The sequence below is a fragment of the Mesocricetus auratus genome, unplaced genomic scaffold (genome assembly GCF_017639785.1).
Source record: "Mesocricetus auratus isolate SY011 unplaced genomic scaffold, BCM_Maur_2.0 Super-Scaffold_100676, whole genome shotgun sequence".
Classification (NCBI taxonomy): domain Eukaryota; kingdom Metazoa; phylum Chordata; class Mammalia; order Rodentia; family Cricetidae; genus Mesocricetus; species Mesocricetus auratus.
In genome coordinates, this window is record NW_024429266.1 from 146,406,429 (window position 1) to 146,424,275 (window position 17,847).

The 17,847-nt window shown below is 39.7% G+C and overlaps 1 protein-coding gene across 4 annotated transcripts in view; it reads left to right on the forward strand.

The window, feature by feature from the left end:
• Window positions 1–17,847, forward strand: part of Exoc6b (exocyst complex component 6B) — a 437,176-nt gene that overhangs the window by 316,816 nt on the left and 102,513 nt on the right. For all 4 annotated transcript variants that reach the window (XM_040738232.1, XM_040738230.1, XM_040738231.1 and 1 more), the window contains one exon: window positions 4,646–4,719. In XM_040738232.1, the coding sequence (XP_040594166.1) occupies window positions 4,646–4,719 (74 nt within the window). The remainder of the gene's footprint in view (window positions 1–4,645; window positions 4,720–17,847) is intronic.

The following is a 17,847-nucleotide window of genomic DNA, read 5'->3' on the forward strand; positions in this document are numbered from 1 at the left end:
GGTTCATGAACCTTATCCATAGTATTCAGAGCTGCTGTATGGCATAAAGACAAGATGTGTTCATCATTTGCAGCCTGAACCTATGGGTCAACAAAAGCACCCTCACCAAGAATCTTATCTTGGGAAGCTTCATAGCCTTTCTTTAATCCTTGAAGCTCGAGGGCTTTTGTCTCTTCCCTCCATAAAGCTCTCCATTGTATTTCTAGCACTGCTGAGACTTGATGCATATGAATTGACAATTTCCACCCTGAAACCAGTTTGGGACTACATAACTCTAGACAAGTCCAGACTAATTAACTGATATAGTGCACCTTCTTATTACACTCTGGCCAAATAAGAATTATTAAACAAGATAAAAACTTTAATCAAGAACTTCCATCAAGCATCTCCCACCAAACAGAGACTGGGTACAAATGTTGTAGCTAATTCACTTGAGATTTTCACTATTCTAACATTTTCTTCCTACAGTATCCCATGAGGTTATCGTTATCCCATTTCAAGAGGAAGTACTTCTGAGAATACTATGCCCCTTTCCCTACTTTGATACTTCAGGATAATTTACACCTGCTTAGGGTTAGTTTTCAATTGTTTAGGGTTGGGATTGGAAGGAGGTGTTCAGACTTGCGCATCTCTTTCAGGTATTTTTAGGGTTTAGATGGGATAGATAAGCTTAGGAAGGGATATAGGTAGATTATTGTATCTTCTAGTGATTTATAATTTGTTTATTGCAATTCGCCATACTGTGTAAGGTCTTCATTCTATTCATGTTGTCTGATGCATAAATATCCTTATCCTTTTCTGTGTATATATGCCTTATATATGTTTGAGACTTTTTGTATATAGACACAATTTAATTTTGTTTCAAGACTTAATCTCTTCTTTAGACTAAAATGTGAATTGTAGAGAGAGAACTTATGTACTTATAGCGCTGATCACGCCTGTTTTGGCATGGTCACTGGTACGTAAAAGGTATGGGAGGTAAAAGAGCTGAGGGGAAAAAGATGCTCTCTTGGGGTTCCAGTATGGCCTCGGGGAGCAGTGAGCACTGACCTTAGGTTCTCAGCTTCTCATGTGAGCGACTTCTCCCTAATAAAATATCATATGACATCCCTATTCTCTCTAGGCCAATCTTTCTCAATGTATGTGTGCCTGGCTTAATTTTTATCACCACACTATAAGAAGTGATGTGGTATTCTAATTTTTTTATTTAATGATTATTAAAGAGCTAAACAGGTTAAGTAATTTGTTGAATTCAGTAGTTAATAAATGGATGCGTTGAGCTCAAGTTCTGATTTTTATGACCCCAAGTCATTTTGCCTGTGATTTTAGTGAACTCATTCGTTTATAAGCCTGCAAATTGATTCCTGATTTAAGGACTTTATCTGCAACAAGCCAGGTTTTAAGAGCACTGACTTCTCTTCCAGAGAACCTGGATTCAAATCCCAGCACCCACATGGCAGCTCACAAATGTCTTTAACTTCAGAATCTGACACCCTCACACAGAGATACATGCAGACAAAACAGTGATGCACATAAAATAAAAAAGATAGATAATTTTTTAAAACCCGGCATCTTTTTTTTAATCAACTATAAGTCTGTGTATCTAGTGAATCTTGATTTTTATGTAACTTGTTTAATTGAAACATATATTTTTGAGAATCTACTATTGAATAACTGTTAAGCTTTTGTGATCAGGAATTTACTATCTTCATGGGATTGTAACTATTACAGGAGTGCAGTTTAGTAATATAGTATTTGTCTATCATGTAAAATGCCTTAAGTATGCTGCCCAGTACTGCAAAAAGAATTATATATGTGAAACAAAGAGAAAAACTGCAAATATGAAGTTGAATTTACAGTAATTAGACATTTCCATAAGTGATTTGTGGAGGTTAATCTCTTCACTTCATTGTACTTGGCATAATTACCATTATCTGGTTCTCTTTATAAATCAAAGGCTACCAAGTCTTTTGGGAACATGAGGATTTTATATGTCATAAAAAATCATGTTGGTAAATTGACTGAGAGTTCAGCATGTAGCACATCCAAACTCCTGAGTTGGTTTATCTATCAGCCAGGGAGCATGTTCAATGAAGATTAGCATGAATCCAAACCTGACTCCCAAGCCTTCCAGTTGTGTGCATGGGGAATTCTGTTCAGTGGGACATAGACAGGGTAGCAGAAGATCTCAATAGCTGTGTATTTCACTCAACTAGGGCTCCTCCTGATAGAGAGGATTTGAAATGTTTTAAATGAGGTAGCATTGACTTGAATGATACAGGACTACTTGAGGTACTCTGTCTATCTTGGAGGAAGTATGTGCAATGAACACTTAACAGGGCTCTTGAGACAAGAAGCCATAGCTGTAATTCAAATAACTTCTGTCAATAAGCGCATCATGTGAAGCAATTGTAAGTTTGAGATGCACAGTTCCTGCACAGTGGGTTACCAGATAGGATTCTTTTTATTGCTTACTGCACATCACTGTTGATGTACAGGGTATTCTCTATCAAGCTTTCCATTAGCATGCTTGTCGCCAAATATTTGTACAGTTTTAGAACTTTACTCTTTTGAAACTTGGGTTTCTTAGTCCTCTTATAGATAATGTTGGTTTCTAAGTGCCATGTGAGTTTTCTTCTCAAAGCAAATTAACTTTACTAAGGCTGACTGTTTTTGAAGTTGATCTCCTTTTTTATGCATCCTCCCCCCGACCCTGGTCATGGTATTTTATTGCAGCAAAAGAAAAGTAACTGCTACACAGATCCCAGAATGGGCATTAACATACATGAGGAACAAATCTAAATACCTTTGCAAACAATGCTAGGTTGAATACTAAAATTTTGGCTCAGGATTGTCATGGGAGACTTGATCAGGGCTGTAAATCATCTACATCTGAAATATGTGTATCTGACACTTCCCCCTTACAATGACAGGGCACATCCTTCTCAAGTGCACAGAAAACCTCCTTATGCAGCCACACCTTAGGGTGCACAGCTAATCCCAAGACATTTAAAATGTTGGCATCACACAATTCATCTTCTCTTGTCACAGGGGTGTATAGAAATGAATAGGGGAAGGAAAAGGGAAATTCCTGTAGATGTGAGACTTGAAAACACAAGGAATGAGTCAAAGAAGAATTCACAACTGAAATCAACAACACATACAGATGCAGAGCAAAACCATCACACAGATTTATGCATCGTTTTATTTGAAATGTCTACAATATGAGCATTTTATGTGTAGGTATATAGCACATTTGTACTATATTTAAATTAGTTTACTATGTTCCCTTGTCTCTACAGTCTAAGTTGTTGGGATTAATTTTTAAAACCGAGGCAAGGACTTTTTGTAAATATGTTATGGTTTCAGAATGGGTAGTAAGGGAGGAACATAGGCAAGCGGGCAGCAACCATTGTTCACACATCATCATTGGAATTTAACCTAAGTAGAGAGTAATCTAGTTTTCTAGCTATATATGAAAAATAAAAATATTTGCCAGTTCTATGGGTTCTAAAATTCTAACTTGGGTTATATGTGTTTCATGTTTTTAAGTACTAGAGCTGCTTTTCCTGTAGTTAGTAGTCAGATATGAAATGTCCATCATGCTTTGACTTGACAGGAAGAACTGAAAATATAGTAACTATCCAGATCTTAACTGTGCTATGTGCTTGTCAGTGTGGAGGGAACTTCAGACCTTTTGATTTCCTAATAAGCAGAACTCAGGGACGATAAAACTTGACATTCTTAACCAATACTAACATTTGTCCCTGTAGCCCTGTGTCATTTCTTTCTTATTAATGTTAAAGCCAGAATTATAAGGGATCATGGTCTCAAGGTGCTACTGTAACTGTAAATAGCATCCATGTGGGCCTCTTGAGCCTAAGAGGTGGAGGAAGAAAAGATGGAATTTATAAAGGAGCATGAAAATGAAGTCAAGGGCAAAGACTGCAGTAGAACGATAAGAATATGCAAATGCCCCTTAACATTTGCAATAAGCTTCATCCAGGTGGGCATCGTCATATCTGCCAAACTTCTTTGCTTTTTAAAGCCAAATTCTGATTAGAGCAACAGCAGCAGCTGATGCTGCTAGTGGTATGCATGCGTGTGTGTTGTGTAGGACGTTGGCACTCATGAGATAATACAAATAATCAGTGAGGGAATAATTAATGATGTGGCAGGGAATATTTTTGATAAATGCTTAGGGAATGAGGTGACAAGCGTGAAATTAGAAAATTCCTTCAGCGATCTGAAATATAAATAGCTTTCGGAACTGAAAAGAGTTTCTCAGCTGAAGATTTTATTGTGTTGAGAGGAAAAACTTTTTTCTCCTTCCCCCTCCCTTCCTCCTTTGCAAGTTGTTTGTCCATTCACAAAACAAATACTCTGAAGCCCAGTGAGGCTCATGGGAATAAATTTCAGGTCGAATTAGTACAGTTTCCTTGCTGTCAGGATGCTGGAATTAATGGTGTTTTGATGACACGAATTTTGAAGGGCCAACAAAGAAGCTGAAGGGAGAGAGACATGACTCCTTAGAAGCTCAGTCCTCCTCTCCCCCAGTCTCTCTTGTCTTTCCTGTCATCCGTCTGCCAATCTCCCTGTCCATGGTTAGTTAAAGGCGCTTTTTATCCTCTTTTCTTTCCCACAGAGTTTGCCAGATCCGGCCCGGTGCCTGGGTTCCAGGAGGACACGCTGCAGTTGGCCTTCATCGACTTGAGACAAGTAAGTCTTTGTGTTTTTGTTTTTTGTTTTTCTTTTAAGATGTGTGACTGAAGACCATCAGGTCTTAAGGAAAAGAGGGGGGGGGTTGGCATTGGTGATTCACACTGGAGACCTAAGGGCTTTTCCCTGTGTTTGAGGCCACCTCTTTTATTTAGCTATCTGAGATCCTAAGCTATGGTGGAGTAAAGGTTTTGTGAGTAGAAGGGAAGACAGGGGGTGGGAAGAGGGATCCACAAAGTAGAGGGACTCAAGTGACCCTCAAGTGATGCGATCCATTGTGTGGCCATTGACTTCTCCAGACACAGCGAAAAGATGACTCGTCAAACCCATGCTAAGCAGGTGCACTGATGCAGAGACGGCCCGCCTGAAGAACTTTGTGTCTGGATAATGTGGCCAGCAGTGTCAAAGGAAAATGAAATGTTTTCCTTTCTGGGTTGTTAGTCCAGTATGTTGGCTTTCTCCTGCTGCCTCATACCTTCTATTGCCTCCTGTGTATAATGTGATCAGCCATCAGCAACAGAGTGGTCGTGCTTGAAGATGGTTTGCAAAGGTTCTAACCAGTCATGCTAGCCTGATGGGAAGTTTTGTTACAGTATCATAATGAAGGCTGACACTTATGTCTACCTGAGCCTTGACAAGTTCACAAGATAGAAAGGCCACCCGTAGGGCTGTTCTTGCAGACTGGAAAGGGTGGGTGAATTGATAGGCCCTGGTGTTTTGGGTATAGTAGAAAAAGATGGGTGGGGGCCAAAAGGGAGAGCTGTAACTGTGTAACTGTGCTGTCATCTCTTCACTCTGAAGATGGATGGGGTTGGATAGAAAGTGCAAATGAAGTAAGCATCAATGACTGATGCTTCTTTCCTATTAAAACAATCTTTTTTTTTTTGTCTGTTTTAGAAGGGGGGCTGGCTTTGTTTCTCCTGCCAATATGATGCAGTGCCTCTTGTTTTCAGAGCTGACATAGTTTGCATTCTGAAAACTTGTAGATGCCCAGAGTGTTTCTTAAAGCTGTAGGACCTCTTGTCTGGGTAACCTCCTTACCACTGTGACTGGATTCCTGCCGGAATAGCTTTTAACCCATAATGGATGGCTTGAGCTAGCCCTGGACCCTTGTGGATGGGCAGTATAATCTGTCATCGATGACAATTCCAGAAAGCCCTGTTCCGCAGAATCATGTGTCTATAGACCCTGCAAGGTTTGAGGATTCAGACCACGTTCCAGAAACGTGTGTCAGCTTAATATTTAGGGGCTGGTTTGGGGACTTGTTTTCATAAGACTTCCTAGCATTGTCAGAAATGGAGCTGTCCCCGTCCACACTGAACACCTTTCACCTGTAGGTCTGATGTGCCCAGATTTTAGCCTTTGATCTAAGATGGAAAGATTGAGATTTTGTTGTAGGGTTCAGTGGGGATCCATTCCTTTCCCTTCCAATTTATTCTCTGAAACTTCTAAGCCAGTTCATGCTTCTTGGAAAGCAGAAAATGATTTTCATTGGAAGAACATATCCAAAAAAAGTCTATCCTTTTTCACTGTTTATGCAAAGGAAATGTCATTATCACTAGTTTGTGGTTTTGGCACCTATAGAAAACAACTAGTGTTGACAGAAAATGTAATCTTAGGGTTAAGTGGGAAATCACATCCAGGGTAAGGTGGGCCTGAGCCAGGGGTGAATGCTCAAGTACGCATGAGCTCCAGGTGTGCAGTGGTGGTGTGGATGCTGAAGTCCCTATTTGTACTGCATTCCCACTCTCAGAGTTTCTTTTATGATGTTTAAATGATAAAGCCTAAACATAAAATTTAATTGATAATGACCGACTGTGTATCTTCCTATTCCATGTGTCTCTAAATTCTACTTGCATCTTTCTCTGTTATAGCAGTTGGAAAGGGATAATGTCCAACCTGGATGATTTGAACAGTGTCCTTAGTTTAAGACTGTGCTAGTAGATAGGCTGACATACCACAAAATGATCATTTCACATCCTGCTCTGAAAACAGCTCCTTCTTTTCATTCATCTAGACCATGCCCAGATGTTCAAACTACCAGGAGAATTCCTGTTTACTATAGGAGACTTAACATAAGATGAGACATGGTTGAGTATCCTGTTCTTTGAATCCCTCACAATCCTAAAGCTGAATTTTAAATTGGGGGTCAGAGACTAGCCTTAAAATTGTACAATAAGAACTTGGCATGCTCCTTCCGTCTTTCCAAAAACCCAACCCAGATGGTGAGTTCTGACTCCCTTGGAGAAAACTCTTCCCAAAGCAACAAGTTCACCTCAGGTAGCCTCATTATCATGAATATGGCCATAACCTAGCTCAGAGACAGCCCTTGGATTTTGTGTTCATTGTTTCAGAAGTGGTAGCTTTGGCTGTCTGTCCTTTATGTTGCCGGTGTCCCCTTTACTGATGCAGGTGTCTTTTCTCCACACAGTAGAGCTTCCTGCCTGGCCTTTAGATGGTGGTTTCATGAACTAAACTTGGAGGCAGGGCTTTTCCTAGCTCTGTTCTTTTTTCAAATGTGTCAACTCATAGATTTTAGCATTCTCACAGATGTCTAAACCTTTTTAGTTTCTAATTTCATTATTTAGCTTATTAACATACTTAATCATTAGACCTTTATAAGTTAGAGATCAAAACAGTAAATGGAATTAGCAGGGAATAGGACAGTGGCTCAGCAAGTTAAGCATTTGCCATGAAACCTACCTGAGTTTGCTTCCTGGAATCCATGTAAAGGTGGAAGGAGAGAACTGACTTGACTTCACAAAATAATTCTCTGACCTCCATGATAGTAAGTGCACACCCACTACTTACACACACACACACACACATACACACACACACACACACACGCAAGCACACATGCATGCGCACGCAGTCACACACGCACATGCACAAATAATAATAGTAAACAAAAAATTTTTAAATGGTAGTAGAAGCACCAAAAGTGAAAATTAAAGCAAATGTTGTGTGACTTTTCCTGATTAAATATGTGCATACCCAAGATAAAACACACAACACCCCCCCAACAAAACAAAACAATTCCACCCATTTCTAGCTGGAATAACTAACAGGAGAATGATTAATGGGTTGGTAACAGGGAGCATGGGCAACTTACAGCAGCTAAGCCAAGTTGCCTCTGCCCCAGCAATTGTTAAGTGTTTACATATCTTTAGAGAGGAAAATCATAAGCCCTTCTCTATTTCCAAGAGGAATGTACAAGAGCCCAGTCTTGTGGGGGTTTCCTGTAGCAGTCACACATAACAGTACTATGATTTTAAGATTTCAGTAGCCATGTCAGGCAATAACTATACCTGGCCCAAGCAGAGTTCCATAAAAGGCAGAATGTAGCATGCATGCCCATATGAGAAGGGGTCTGTCCTGGTGTGCTTTAGGGTGCATGCTCTCCCACTTCAACTCAAATACTGGCTGTTTGCCTCCCTGGTTTCTGAGTGTATCATGCAGATCATGCGCTCATGTTCTTTTGTGTTCGACTTTCAGATGTAATTGAGTGAGTGATAATTTAAAACATATTCAAAACATGGACATTGATGAAAAAGTCTCTGTATAGTCTGTAATGGCAGAGTGTCATTTAAAAGCTCTGCAGTTTAATTAGAAAGAAAATTAGATGTGGATCATAAAGCTATTCATCCTTTTTCACTTACTGTATTTCCATTTTTTTCTACTTCTTAAGGTGAAAAGTGAAATGACATTTTGAATATACAAGCTTTCATGATGTTTCAGAGTTAAAATATATTGACATATACTTTTCATTTGTTGAGATTCTAGGATTAGAAAATCTGCTGTTAATAATAATGAACTATACAGTACCAATTGAAAGATATTTTTTTAGCATTTTATATTATATGTTATAAAAGTTCAATTTCAGGACAGTTTCATGAAAAAATATGTGTACATTTCTTTCAGCTTCCAAGCTTTGGTAATGTTAAAGTTTGAGGACAAAATAAACCCTCATTTAATGAAATATTTTAATATGTTATCTACACTCCTGGAACTGGTGTCCTTTAGTTATTAATCTTTAGAATTTAATAGAGGGACAGTAGTAGATTCTTAGTGGCTTTTTACTTTTTAACAGTTCTGTGGCAAAACATGAAGTAAAAATACTGCTGAACACCAGCACTGGATTTTTGTTTCAGTTCATTTCATCAAACTCTGAGTGCCCACTATGCTTAAGTGATGCACTGCAAGAACACATTGAGTGTTACTGTGACTTCTCCCAAAGGGGCAAATGGTGATCACCAAGTCATTGATTGTAATAGGGCCATGTTGTGATAAGTATTGTCTTAGAGACATTAGAACATTGTATGTATTTCAGTTGTTTGACTCCTGTAACATATTGGCTTGAACCATGTGTGGAGCTCAGGATTCTTCTAATCAGCAATTCTGGGAAGTTGAGCATGTCTCCCTACTCCGTCAGCTGCTGGATTGAAAAGACTGACCAGTCTAGAGGCTCTCAGTGTCTGGGGCCAGCTCTTCTCTGTCCATGTGATGTTTTATATACAGGCAGCCTGCTCTAGTCCTACTCAACAGCATTTGGCAATGTTTCCAAAAGAGAAAGTGGGCAGATTGAGGTCTGTTCTCAGAACCAGTAGATCGTCACTTCTACCACCTGCTCCCATCTTCAGCTTCTCCCAGGGTCAGTTCACTGGTACATAATTGCACCTCATAGTCTAGCTGGAATGGAATACTTATGGAAATCAGGGGCAGGGCATCGTTTTAGGCAGAAAGAGCTATAAAATATTCATAGAAAGGAGAGTAAAAGTGGAAGAAAATTAGACTCTGTGTGTGTGTGTTTCAGTGTAGTATGTATTGGTTTAACTCAAATGTAGACTCTATTCCTTTTGGATATTAGGAACTTCTTTAACTATTATCCCCTAAATTTTCTTATTTTGTCTTTATTTTCTCTTCTTTCCTTGAGAATCTCTTTTTAATGTTCTGTTTATTCTCCTCCTTCAATGCTGTAAATTGTGCTACCCTAAACTATTTGACAGTGATGTTATGTTATTTACATTCACTGTGAGGGCATCTAACTCCCCAAAGAAATGTTTGCTTTCTTTATTTAGTTTACAGTGTTCACCCTCCATGTCTGACCAACAGTTAACAGTTTGAGAAATTCTTTCCTTGATAATAATCACCTTATCCTCTGCTTCTTAGCCCCAACAGTTACTGTTAGATTTTTATAAAGCTGAATGAACAAGACTATGACATTGCATCAGATCTCCTGAATGAAGTTGTTGGCAAGGTACTTCCACTCTGAACCATCCCAAGATATCTGGGCTTTTTTTAGAGTGAGCTGCAGATATTCCCTCTAGGGCACTTATTCCCCAACTTCTTCCCTTTGTCTTAAGTAAACACAGTGCATTTCCATTGCAGACACAGGGCCTGCCTTGAAAACAACAGTGTGCCTAAACAGATGCCTACCCATTTCATTGTGGTTGTGGAACAGATTATCATGCTAATTCTGTTAAGGTAAAAAGGAATCGGTAACTTTTTTTAGAAGAGGAAACCTTTGCCCAATGTCATCTCCTATTTCGTATTGTGTCTTGATCCTACTCAACAAAGGTTTTGTTTTGAAATCAAGTGTCTATGTATAATGAACATTATGTTGTTCCTATGATGAACCTTCCCTTTGTTCATTACTTAAACACTAGTCTTAGTAGGAAATCCACTTACAGCAAAGGCTGATTCTGTGATCTAGCACACATTAAAATACCCTCTGATCCACAGGATAACCATTCTAAACTACTGCCTAACTGAGAGACTTTCCCAGAGGCAGGTAGGAATGGGTAGGCCCATGTTTCATGACACCTCAGGTGCCAGATTATCAGTTTCTTTCTTGTCACAAACAAGAAGTTGTTAACAGTAAGCCACCTCCCACAAGTGCTTCTTCCTATTAGACCTGAGCCTGCTAGAATTTGAGGGGCTTTTAGACAGTTTCCAAAATGTTACTGTTACTGTTACCTTTACTGTTATTATTGGCAGGCCCTCACTGTATAACCCAGGCTAGACTTATACTCTGAATCCTTCTGCCTCAAACTCCTGAGTTTTGGAATTATTAAAATTTATCACCATGCCTGGAACAAAGATTCCTAATGGAGAACAGTACTGGAGGCTGGTAGTAAGGGAATGAGTTCATGAAAGAGATACTCTTAGTGGAGGACATCAGAGAGAAGTGTTGAGACCCCTTTATCAAGTGTCTTAGTTACTTTTCTATTGCTGTGAAAGACACCGTGACCAAGACAACTTAAAAAAGAACTCAATTAAGGGCTTACTTACAGTTTGAGAGTGTGTCCTTGTCCATCATGACAGGCACCATGGCATCAGGCAAGCAGGCATAGCACTAGAGTAGGAGATGAGAGTTTAGAACTGATCTAAAAGTTGGAGGTAGAGAAAAAAGAGGCTGGGCCTGGCATGGACTTTCAGAACTTCAAAGCCCAAAAAGTGACACATCTTCTCCAACAAGGCCATACCTCCTAATCTTTCCCAAAACACTTTCACCAACTAAGGAACAAGCATTTAAATATGCACCTATGGTGTTCATTTTCACTCAAACTATCACACCAGGAAACTATATGGATCAATAATTTTTTTTCACAGAAGCCCTTGATTAAAAGGGGTCCTTTCCAATTTTGTATAAATCTGAGTATCAGCCTACAAGCTCAGGAGTCATTTGCTCCAGTCAGACAAATAGATTGATAAATTGTAGACTTCAAGATGCATGTGGCTAGTAGGGCTGGAAGGAATGGTTCTGCTGTGTGTAGCCCATGGCTTGAAGGAAAGCTCTGAATATGGCCCAACAAACTCATAACTTACTTAAAACATTATGACACTTGTTTACTACTGTTTATAACCCAAATGTATAATTTTTATACTTGAATTTCTAGATGGCAACACTGTTATAGTTTCAAAAGGATGACCTCCCATAAACCTTAAAGCAGCCTGTCCTGTTAAAGACAATCTGTACCACTAAGCTAGTGACATGAGTATGTAGGGAAAACAAACCAGACATGAAATCCAGATTGCTTGTATTTCAAAGACATTTGGTGGTCAGAACAAGTATATTGTGATAGTTTATCTGACTACCTGCACCCATCTCCTTGCTCTCACTGTCATTAAAAAAAATCCTACAGGACATGTGTCATAACATAGGCACAACAAGCATTTGGATACAGATACCAGTTTCTAGACTCAGGAAACATATGTCTGCTTAGCATCTTGCTCCACATCATCAGAGGTGGACAGAGCGTAGTGAAGGAGATAGGACCCCTAGTGTAGACTTACATTCTTACATCTAACTCTGGCCTTTCAGCTCCCTGCTCTTCCTGTTGTCACTTTTCGGGTAGTCCTGGTGCTTCAAGGGGATGCCACTTTCTTTAGCTCTTCAGTGTGTGTGCCACCACTCTATTGTTCAGTTTTAGACACAGATGCAGAATCTTCCTACAAGACCTCTGGGGCAGAAACAGTCCTGCTGTACACTGATATACCCAGGTTCTCAGAAAAGGACACTTAGTTAGAGTTGACAGCAGTCTAGTGTAAAAATGATAGTTAACTTCAAAATTTCAAAATGTGGTCTTTGGAAACAGAGGTTTTGTTTGTTTTCCCGATACCTGTGCCCTCCTGCATCAATTAAAAACTGATAGGCAATAACTCCTGTTCTTCAGTTGGTAGATCTTCTGACATTGCCCTGTGAAAAGACAGATGAGAATATTTACTAAACACAACCTCCAACCTTATATAAGCTATGGTTGGATCAGCATAGGTTAAAATAGGGCACAGTGAATATGATCTTTTCAGTACCCGTAGAAGCCCTTTCCAAGCACTGTTGCATGAAGGGACCCCTTTTAACTATGTGTAAACCTGAGTGTATGCATGGTCAGGAATCATCTGCCCAAGTCAGAAGATAATGGGTTGATAAAGGAAAGCTGTGTTCTTTTCAGTATCTTTGCACCATGGAGGAATTCTAATTACAAAAGTCTCTATGGAATTGCTTTAGGAGGCTGGGAGTCAACGGAGAAAGACTACTAGTAGTAGAAAACAGCTGCATGAAAGCCATGGTAGTTTTACCAGGGGTAGACTGTTCATTCATGTATTCACTCATTCATTCAATAAAGGTTGGGTCCTTGAAGGGAGGCTGGAATGTCTGATAAATTCTGTTGTGTATTTTCTAGGGTCTTTGATTCCTTCAGACAAAGAAGACAACTAGTTCATGGCAATGTAGGACATAAGCCCTTGGTTCTTTGTGTGGTTGTACTTGGTAGGTAGTTAGCTTTTGGCTTCTTTGATGATCCTTTCCTGTGAATTATTCGTATGCTTGGTAGCACTGCTTATGGATGTCATGTTCTGTGGACCTTGCTAAGGTGCTTATGGTGTTTAAATGGCAAATACATGAAGACAGAGAACAAAGTTCTTTTGGTTAGAGCCCTTTGGGGTATGCAGGAGCAACACAGCACATTTTTGGCATATTTTCCCATGAAAAAAAATACGTTAGGTTTGTCCTTCTAGCTAATGGGCCTCTCAGGTTATCATTATCTGTTATTACTATTAGCTCATCTGGCCACAGCTGGGAGTTAGATTGACTGTTTACATGTTTTACTGTAGCTTAGATGAGTACTGAAGACCTTTTCTACTGCAAGGCAGAATAGCAGTTTCCACAAATGGTCTGCCACAATCCTATGCTCTTTTCACCAGCAGAAGGACCATTGTAACTCACTGTGGGTATAGTGTCAGCATCACTCTCCATAGCTTCCTACCATGTCTGTCAACTCACAAGTAAGGGTTATATTCCATTTCAGATTGTGAGAGTAAAGCCCTACAAGCATAGTATAGCAGCTTCTTGGTGGTTTCTGCTTTAGTCCATAGGTTGTATCACTGAGCTCCTTTTGCTTCATCTTAGAGGCCTGGGAAGCCTGCAAGACAGACTGAGGAACTCCACTATGTTTTTTGCCCCCCCCCCCAAAGAAAGCCAATCCAGGAGCTCTGTCCTGCATTTAACATTTGGCGTGTATATTCATACCCATTAGTCTGGAACTTAGGGGTTTCTGACACAGTCCCATCTTTAGGAACAGAGACGGGGAATCATCTAAGATGTATTCACTGCAAGCAGCCATGCTGTTGGAGGCTGTGTTGGTGCTAGTTGAGTGAAAGGTTTCGGGTTCTGAGCACTGACATCAGGTGTGCTAACTCTACTAGAGAGCACCCACTCAATCCAAGGCAGCACACCTACCTCACTGACAGCCACTGGAGGGCAGCAGCAAGTGACTGCAAAGATCCAGATTTAGGGAATTGGGGCATATTCCAGTTTTAGAAACAAACAAACTAAGAACTTGGCTATAACCTATCCTGCAGAGCAATCTCCCCAATAAATCCAGTGCCCTAACCTAAAGATTCCTTCTTGGCAAATTCAGAGACCAGATAAAGGAATAAGGTCCTAAGGAGTAAGCTGAAGCAGAACAGGCACCCAAAAGAGAAAGCACCAGGGCTGGAAGTAAGCCAGCGTATGTGACTTGAGGAACAAAGACGAGTTACAAAGATTGGTTCTCTGGGGCAGCAGTACCCAGGAAGAACTCACCTTTCTGAGAGAACATAAAAGCAAGCAGAGACATGCAGAGGCAACAGGCTTACACAGAAGCAGCCCTACCTATGGGTGGTGCATATCTTATAGTAGGTCCTTCTTGGTTACCTGTGTTATTTCTTGGTCTGTTGGTTTCAAGGGAAAATAACTCACTGAAGTAGAAATAGGGGAGATGATAGGGCTTTCTAAGGTACCATTAAGGAACTCTCATTCTGAAGTGTGACTGAACATGACTGTGAAGCCTTATTGGATCGTTAAGTCTTTGGAAAGATAGCCCTACTTCCTCTGACACCTTCAGAGCCCTGCACCCCTTTTAAGTACTTGTAAAACTCACAGAAAATATCCAGTAGAAGAAAAGAAAAACCTGACTCCTGGTTTTCATATGGCAACTGAGGCAAATTCAATTAATCTAGAAATTTAATGCCAGTTCTAGGAGAGCAGCAGAAGGCTTTGTTTCCAAGGCTCATGGTGGCCAAGTACTCAAGCAGTTTCTCAAACATCTTAATTAATTTCTCTCCTCTGTGTGGCCTGTGATACATAAAGGAATTAAGTTGAGTGCACCTTCTGAATATTGTGCTGGTTGGCAGGGCAGAATGGTATCAAGAAGTTTGGAATTGGGCGCTTGTAGGTGTGTTAAATTATTTGATCTTTAATGTAATTGTTTAGATTACAAAATAAAGATATCTAATTCACAGAGTTTACAAGATTTGTGTAAGAAATAAGTAAGGTAGTATAAACATGACACTTAGTACTTGGTTAGCATATAATCAACATTAGTACTACTGTTACTGCCCAGCTGTTGTTTCTTCTGTCTTGTGGAGGTCTGTGTAGGGACAGCATCCACACCAGGAGATCCCTTTGTTGCTAGCTTCTCATACTCTGCTTTCTGCCAGTGAATGAGGAATTAAGAATAGTAGCTATTAAATGTCCTTAGCTCTTCTGGGCATAATGAAGATTGAAAAGAAAATGAATATGGATTTCTCGTGCTTGTAGCCAACTTTAAGTTGTTGGCTTTCTTTCTTTCTTTTTTTGCATTAGAAGGTATTTATTTAGAAAAATGCTATTGCTTATTAAAATAATTTTTAAAGATACAAAGTAAAGCCTTTGTAAATCTATATCCCAATAAGACTCTTTGTACTTTTGGGGGCCTTGCTCTGGACTTTAGTATATATGTATTGTACCACCTGTGTCATTTTGAGTTTTTAAGTTTAATATATCTTAAACATTTTAAGCTGTTTTAAAATTTTTAAAAATTAGTTACATGCAGGACTTTTTCCAACAAAATGTATGTTCTTTGAGTTTGGTAAGTATACATTCTTCTGTGGTTACTGTGTCTAAGATCAATTCTGTTATGCAAAGGATCCTTTTTGCTTCTCTGAACTTAGCCTTGTCTCTTGACCACAGCAATCAATCACTCATCTTTCAACCACTGTAGTTCAAAAATTCTATAGTTGATATTCTTTGGTTATTCTGTTTGGCTTTTTTAGTTCACACAATATTTTGAAATGTCCTCACAGTGATAACCAGTTCAATAATTCATTATTTTTATTGATGAATTACATTTTTGCACTGATCTGTTCATGTTTATACACATTTTTTTTCAGTTTTGACTCTGGTGGTTTGAATAAGAGATATCCCTAATAATCTCCGGCATTTAAACTCTTGGTCCCTATTTGGTGGTGCTGTTTGAGGAGGTTTGGGAGGAAGAATGCCTTGGCAGTGAGCGTTCAGAGTTTAAAGTCTTGTGTCACTTCCAGTTCTCTTTCTGCTCTGTGCTTATGGTTGAGGGTGTAAACTCTCAGCTCCCTGCTTTGGTCGCTGCACTTGCTGCCATGCTTCCCACCATGATGAACTCTTCTCCATTTGGAATTGTAAGCCAAAATAAATCTCTTTCTTAAGTCATTTTTTGGTCATGTGATTTTTATCACAGAAACAGAAAAGTAACTAATACAGGCTACTGTAAACCAAGCTGCTAGTATTGCTAAAATGTAAGTGTTCTTGTGGATGTAGGTTTCGTGTTTGACATTGTTCTTTTAAAATGTCAAACTGCTTTCTGATTGAGTTAGACTATTTTTTGATACCTACAAGTATGACTAAGAACCTAGAACATCCCACATTCTGGTCTTCGCGTTCAACCATACTGTGATCTCTGACATCAAGGTTTTGTCTTTTCCAGAATGCCATATAATAGAGTTATGTTTTTACTCATTCAGCACACTGCCTTGTAAGTTTGTGCATGCTGGTGCCCATGTTAATTTTCCTTCCCTGCTTATCTCAGTATTGGCTGTAGTCCTGAAAGGGTGATTGCTTTGCTTGTCATACAAGCTGTATATGGTTGTGCATGGCTCTTTGCCTTCTGAATCCAAGCAGGGTCAGTTCCATGTGACATTTTTACATCTTCCTTAGTGACTTCTAAGGCAAATAATTAAAGAGAAAAAGTAGTTTTCCATATGTCTTTGTTGAGGTCCCAGCTACCTTTGTCTTCTTTCTGTGTGGATGTTTCTTCTTTCACTGCCCACTTGGATGGCATGATAGTGAAAAGATACAGGATGGCAGGGTGACACAAATGCAAATGTGTCCCTTGTTATTTCAGAAAAGTATTAAACTCAACTTTACTCCTATTTCTCTTGATCTTACTATGCTTTTACCACTGTGAGTCATGTCATTTACCTACTTTACAATGAGGCTGAGAGCTCTCTGTTGCCCAAACAACAAAGCACAAGCCCCTGGCAATACAAGTTAGGTGCCAGCTTGCCTTTTTGGTATCCTCTTCCTGTTCTTTCCCCATATAACCTCCACTCAAACACTGCAAGTCCCAGAATTCTTAGGCTCCCCTTGCCTACCACACAGTGCCGTATCTCAGTGGAATGACAGCCTTCCTTCACAGTTTGGCTCAAATGTCATCTCCTTATAAATCTGCTCCAACCCTCTCAGGCAGTTAATTGTTCCCTCTTTGAGTCCCTGACATTTTGTGTGTCCCTTCATTACAAATGCTTTTATAATTAGTTATTTAATCATCTGCTTTCATTAAATTCTGCATTCGTAAAGGGCAGGAACCCTCTTTTATTTGTCCTTGATGTCCCCTCCCTTGGTAGGTAGTGTAGTCCATGCATATACTAGACTTTTATAATTGTTACCCCAATGCATCAATTTCAAAGTGTGTTCTGACATCTCAAAAGTGAGTGGAACTAGATTGGATTTCTGAATCGTAGTTGTTTCCCAACACTTAAAAGTAAGTAGAGTCATCATTGTTAGCCTACTACATGATCTTCATTTTTTACTTTTATGTGATAGTGTTGAATGGAATTTGGATGTCATGACCACAGGCAGGGGAGGCAAACAGGAGGAAAAGACTTCACCATAAGAATCAGAAAGAAGGGCTACTGGGAGAGCAGGGTGTATGTAAGTGGGCAGCTCCCCATCTGCTGCCGTGCTCTGCTGCTTGTAGAGGAAATGTCTACACAAGCAAGCACTTGGTCCTGTGTTCTGAGCCCTCTTAGCACCTGCATTCAGATGTCTCCTGCTCTTACCTCTTTGGC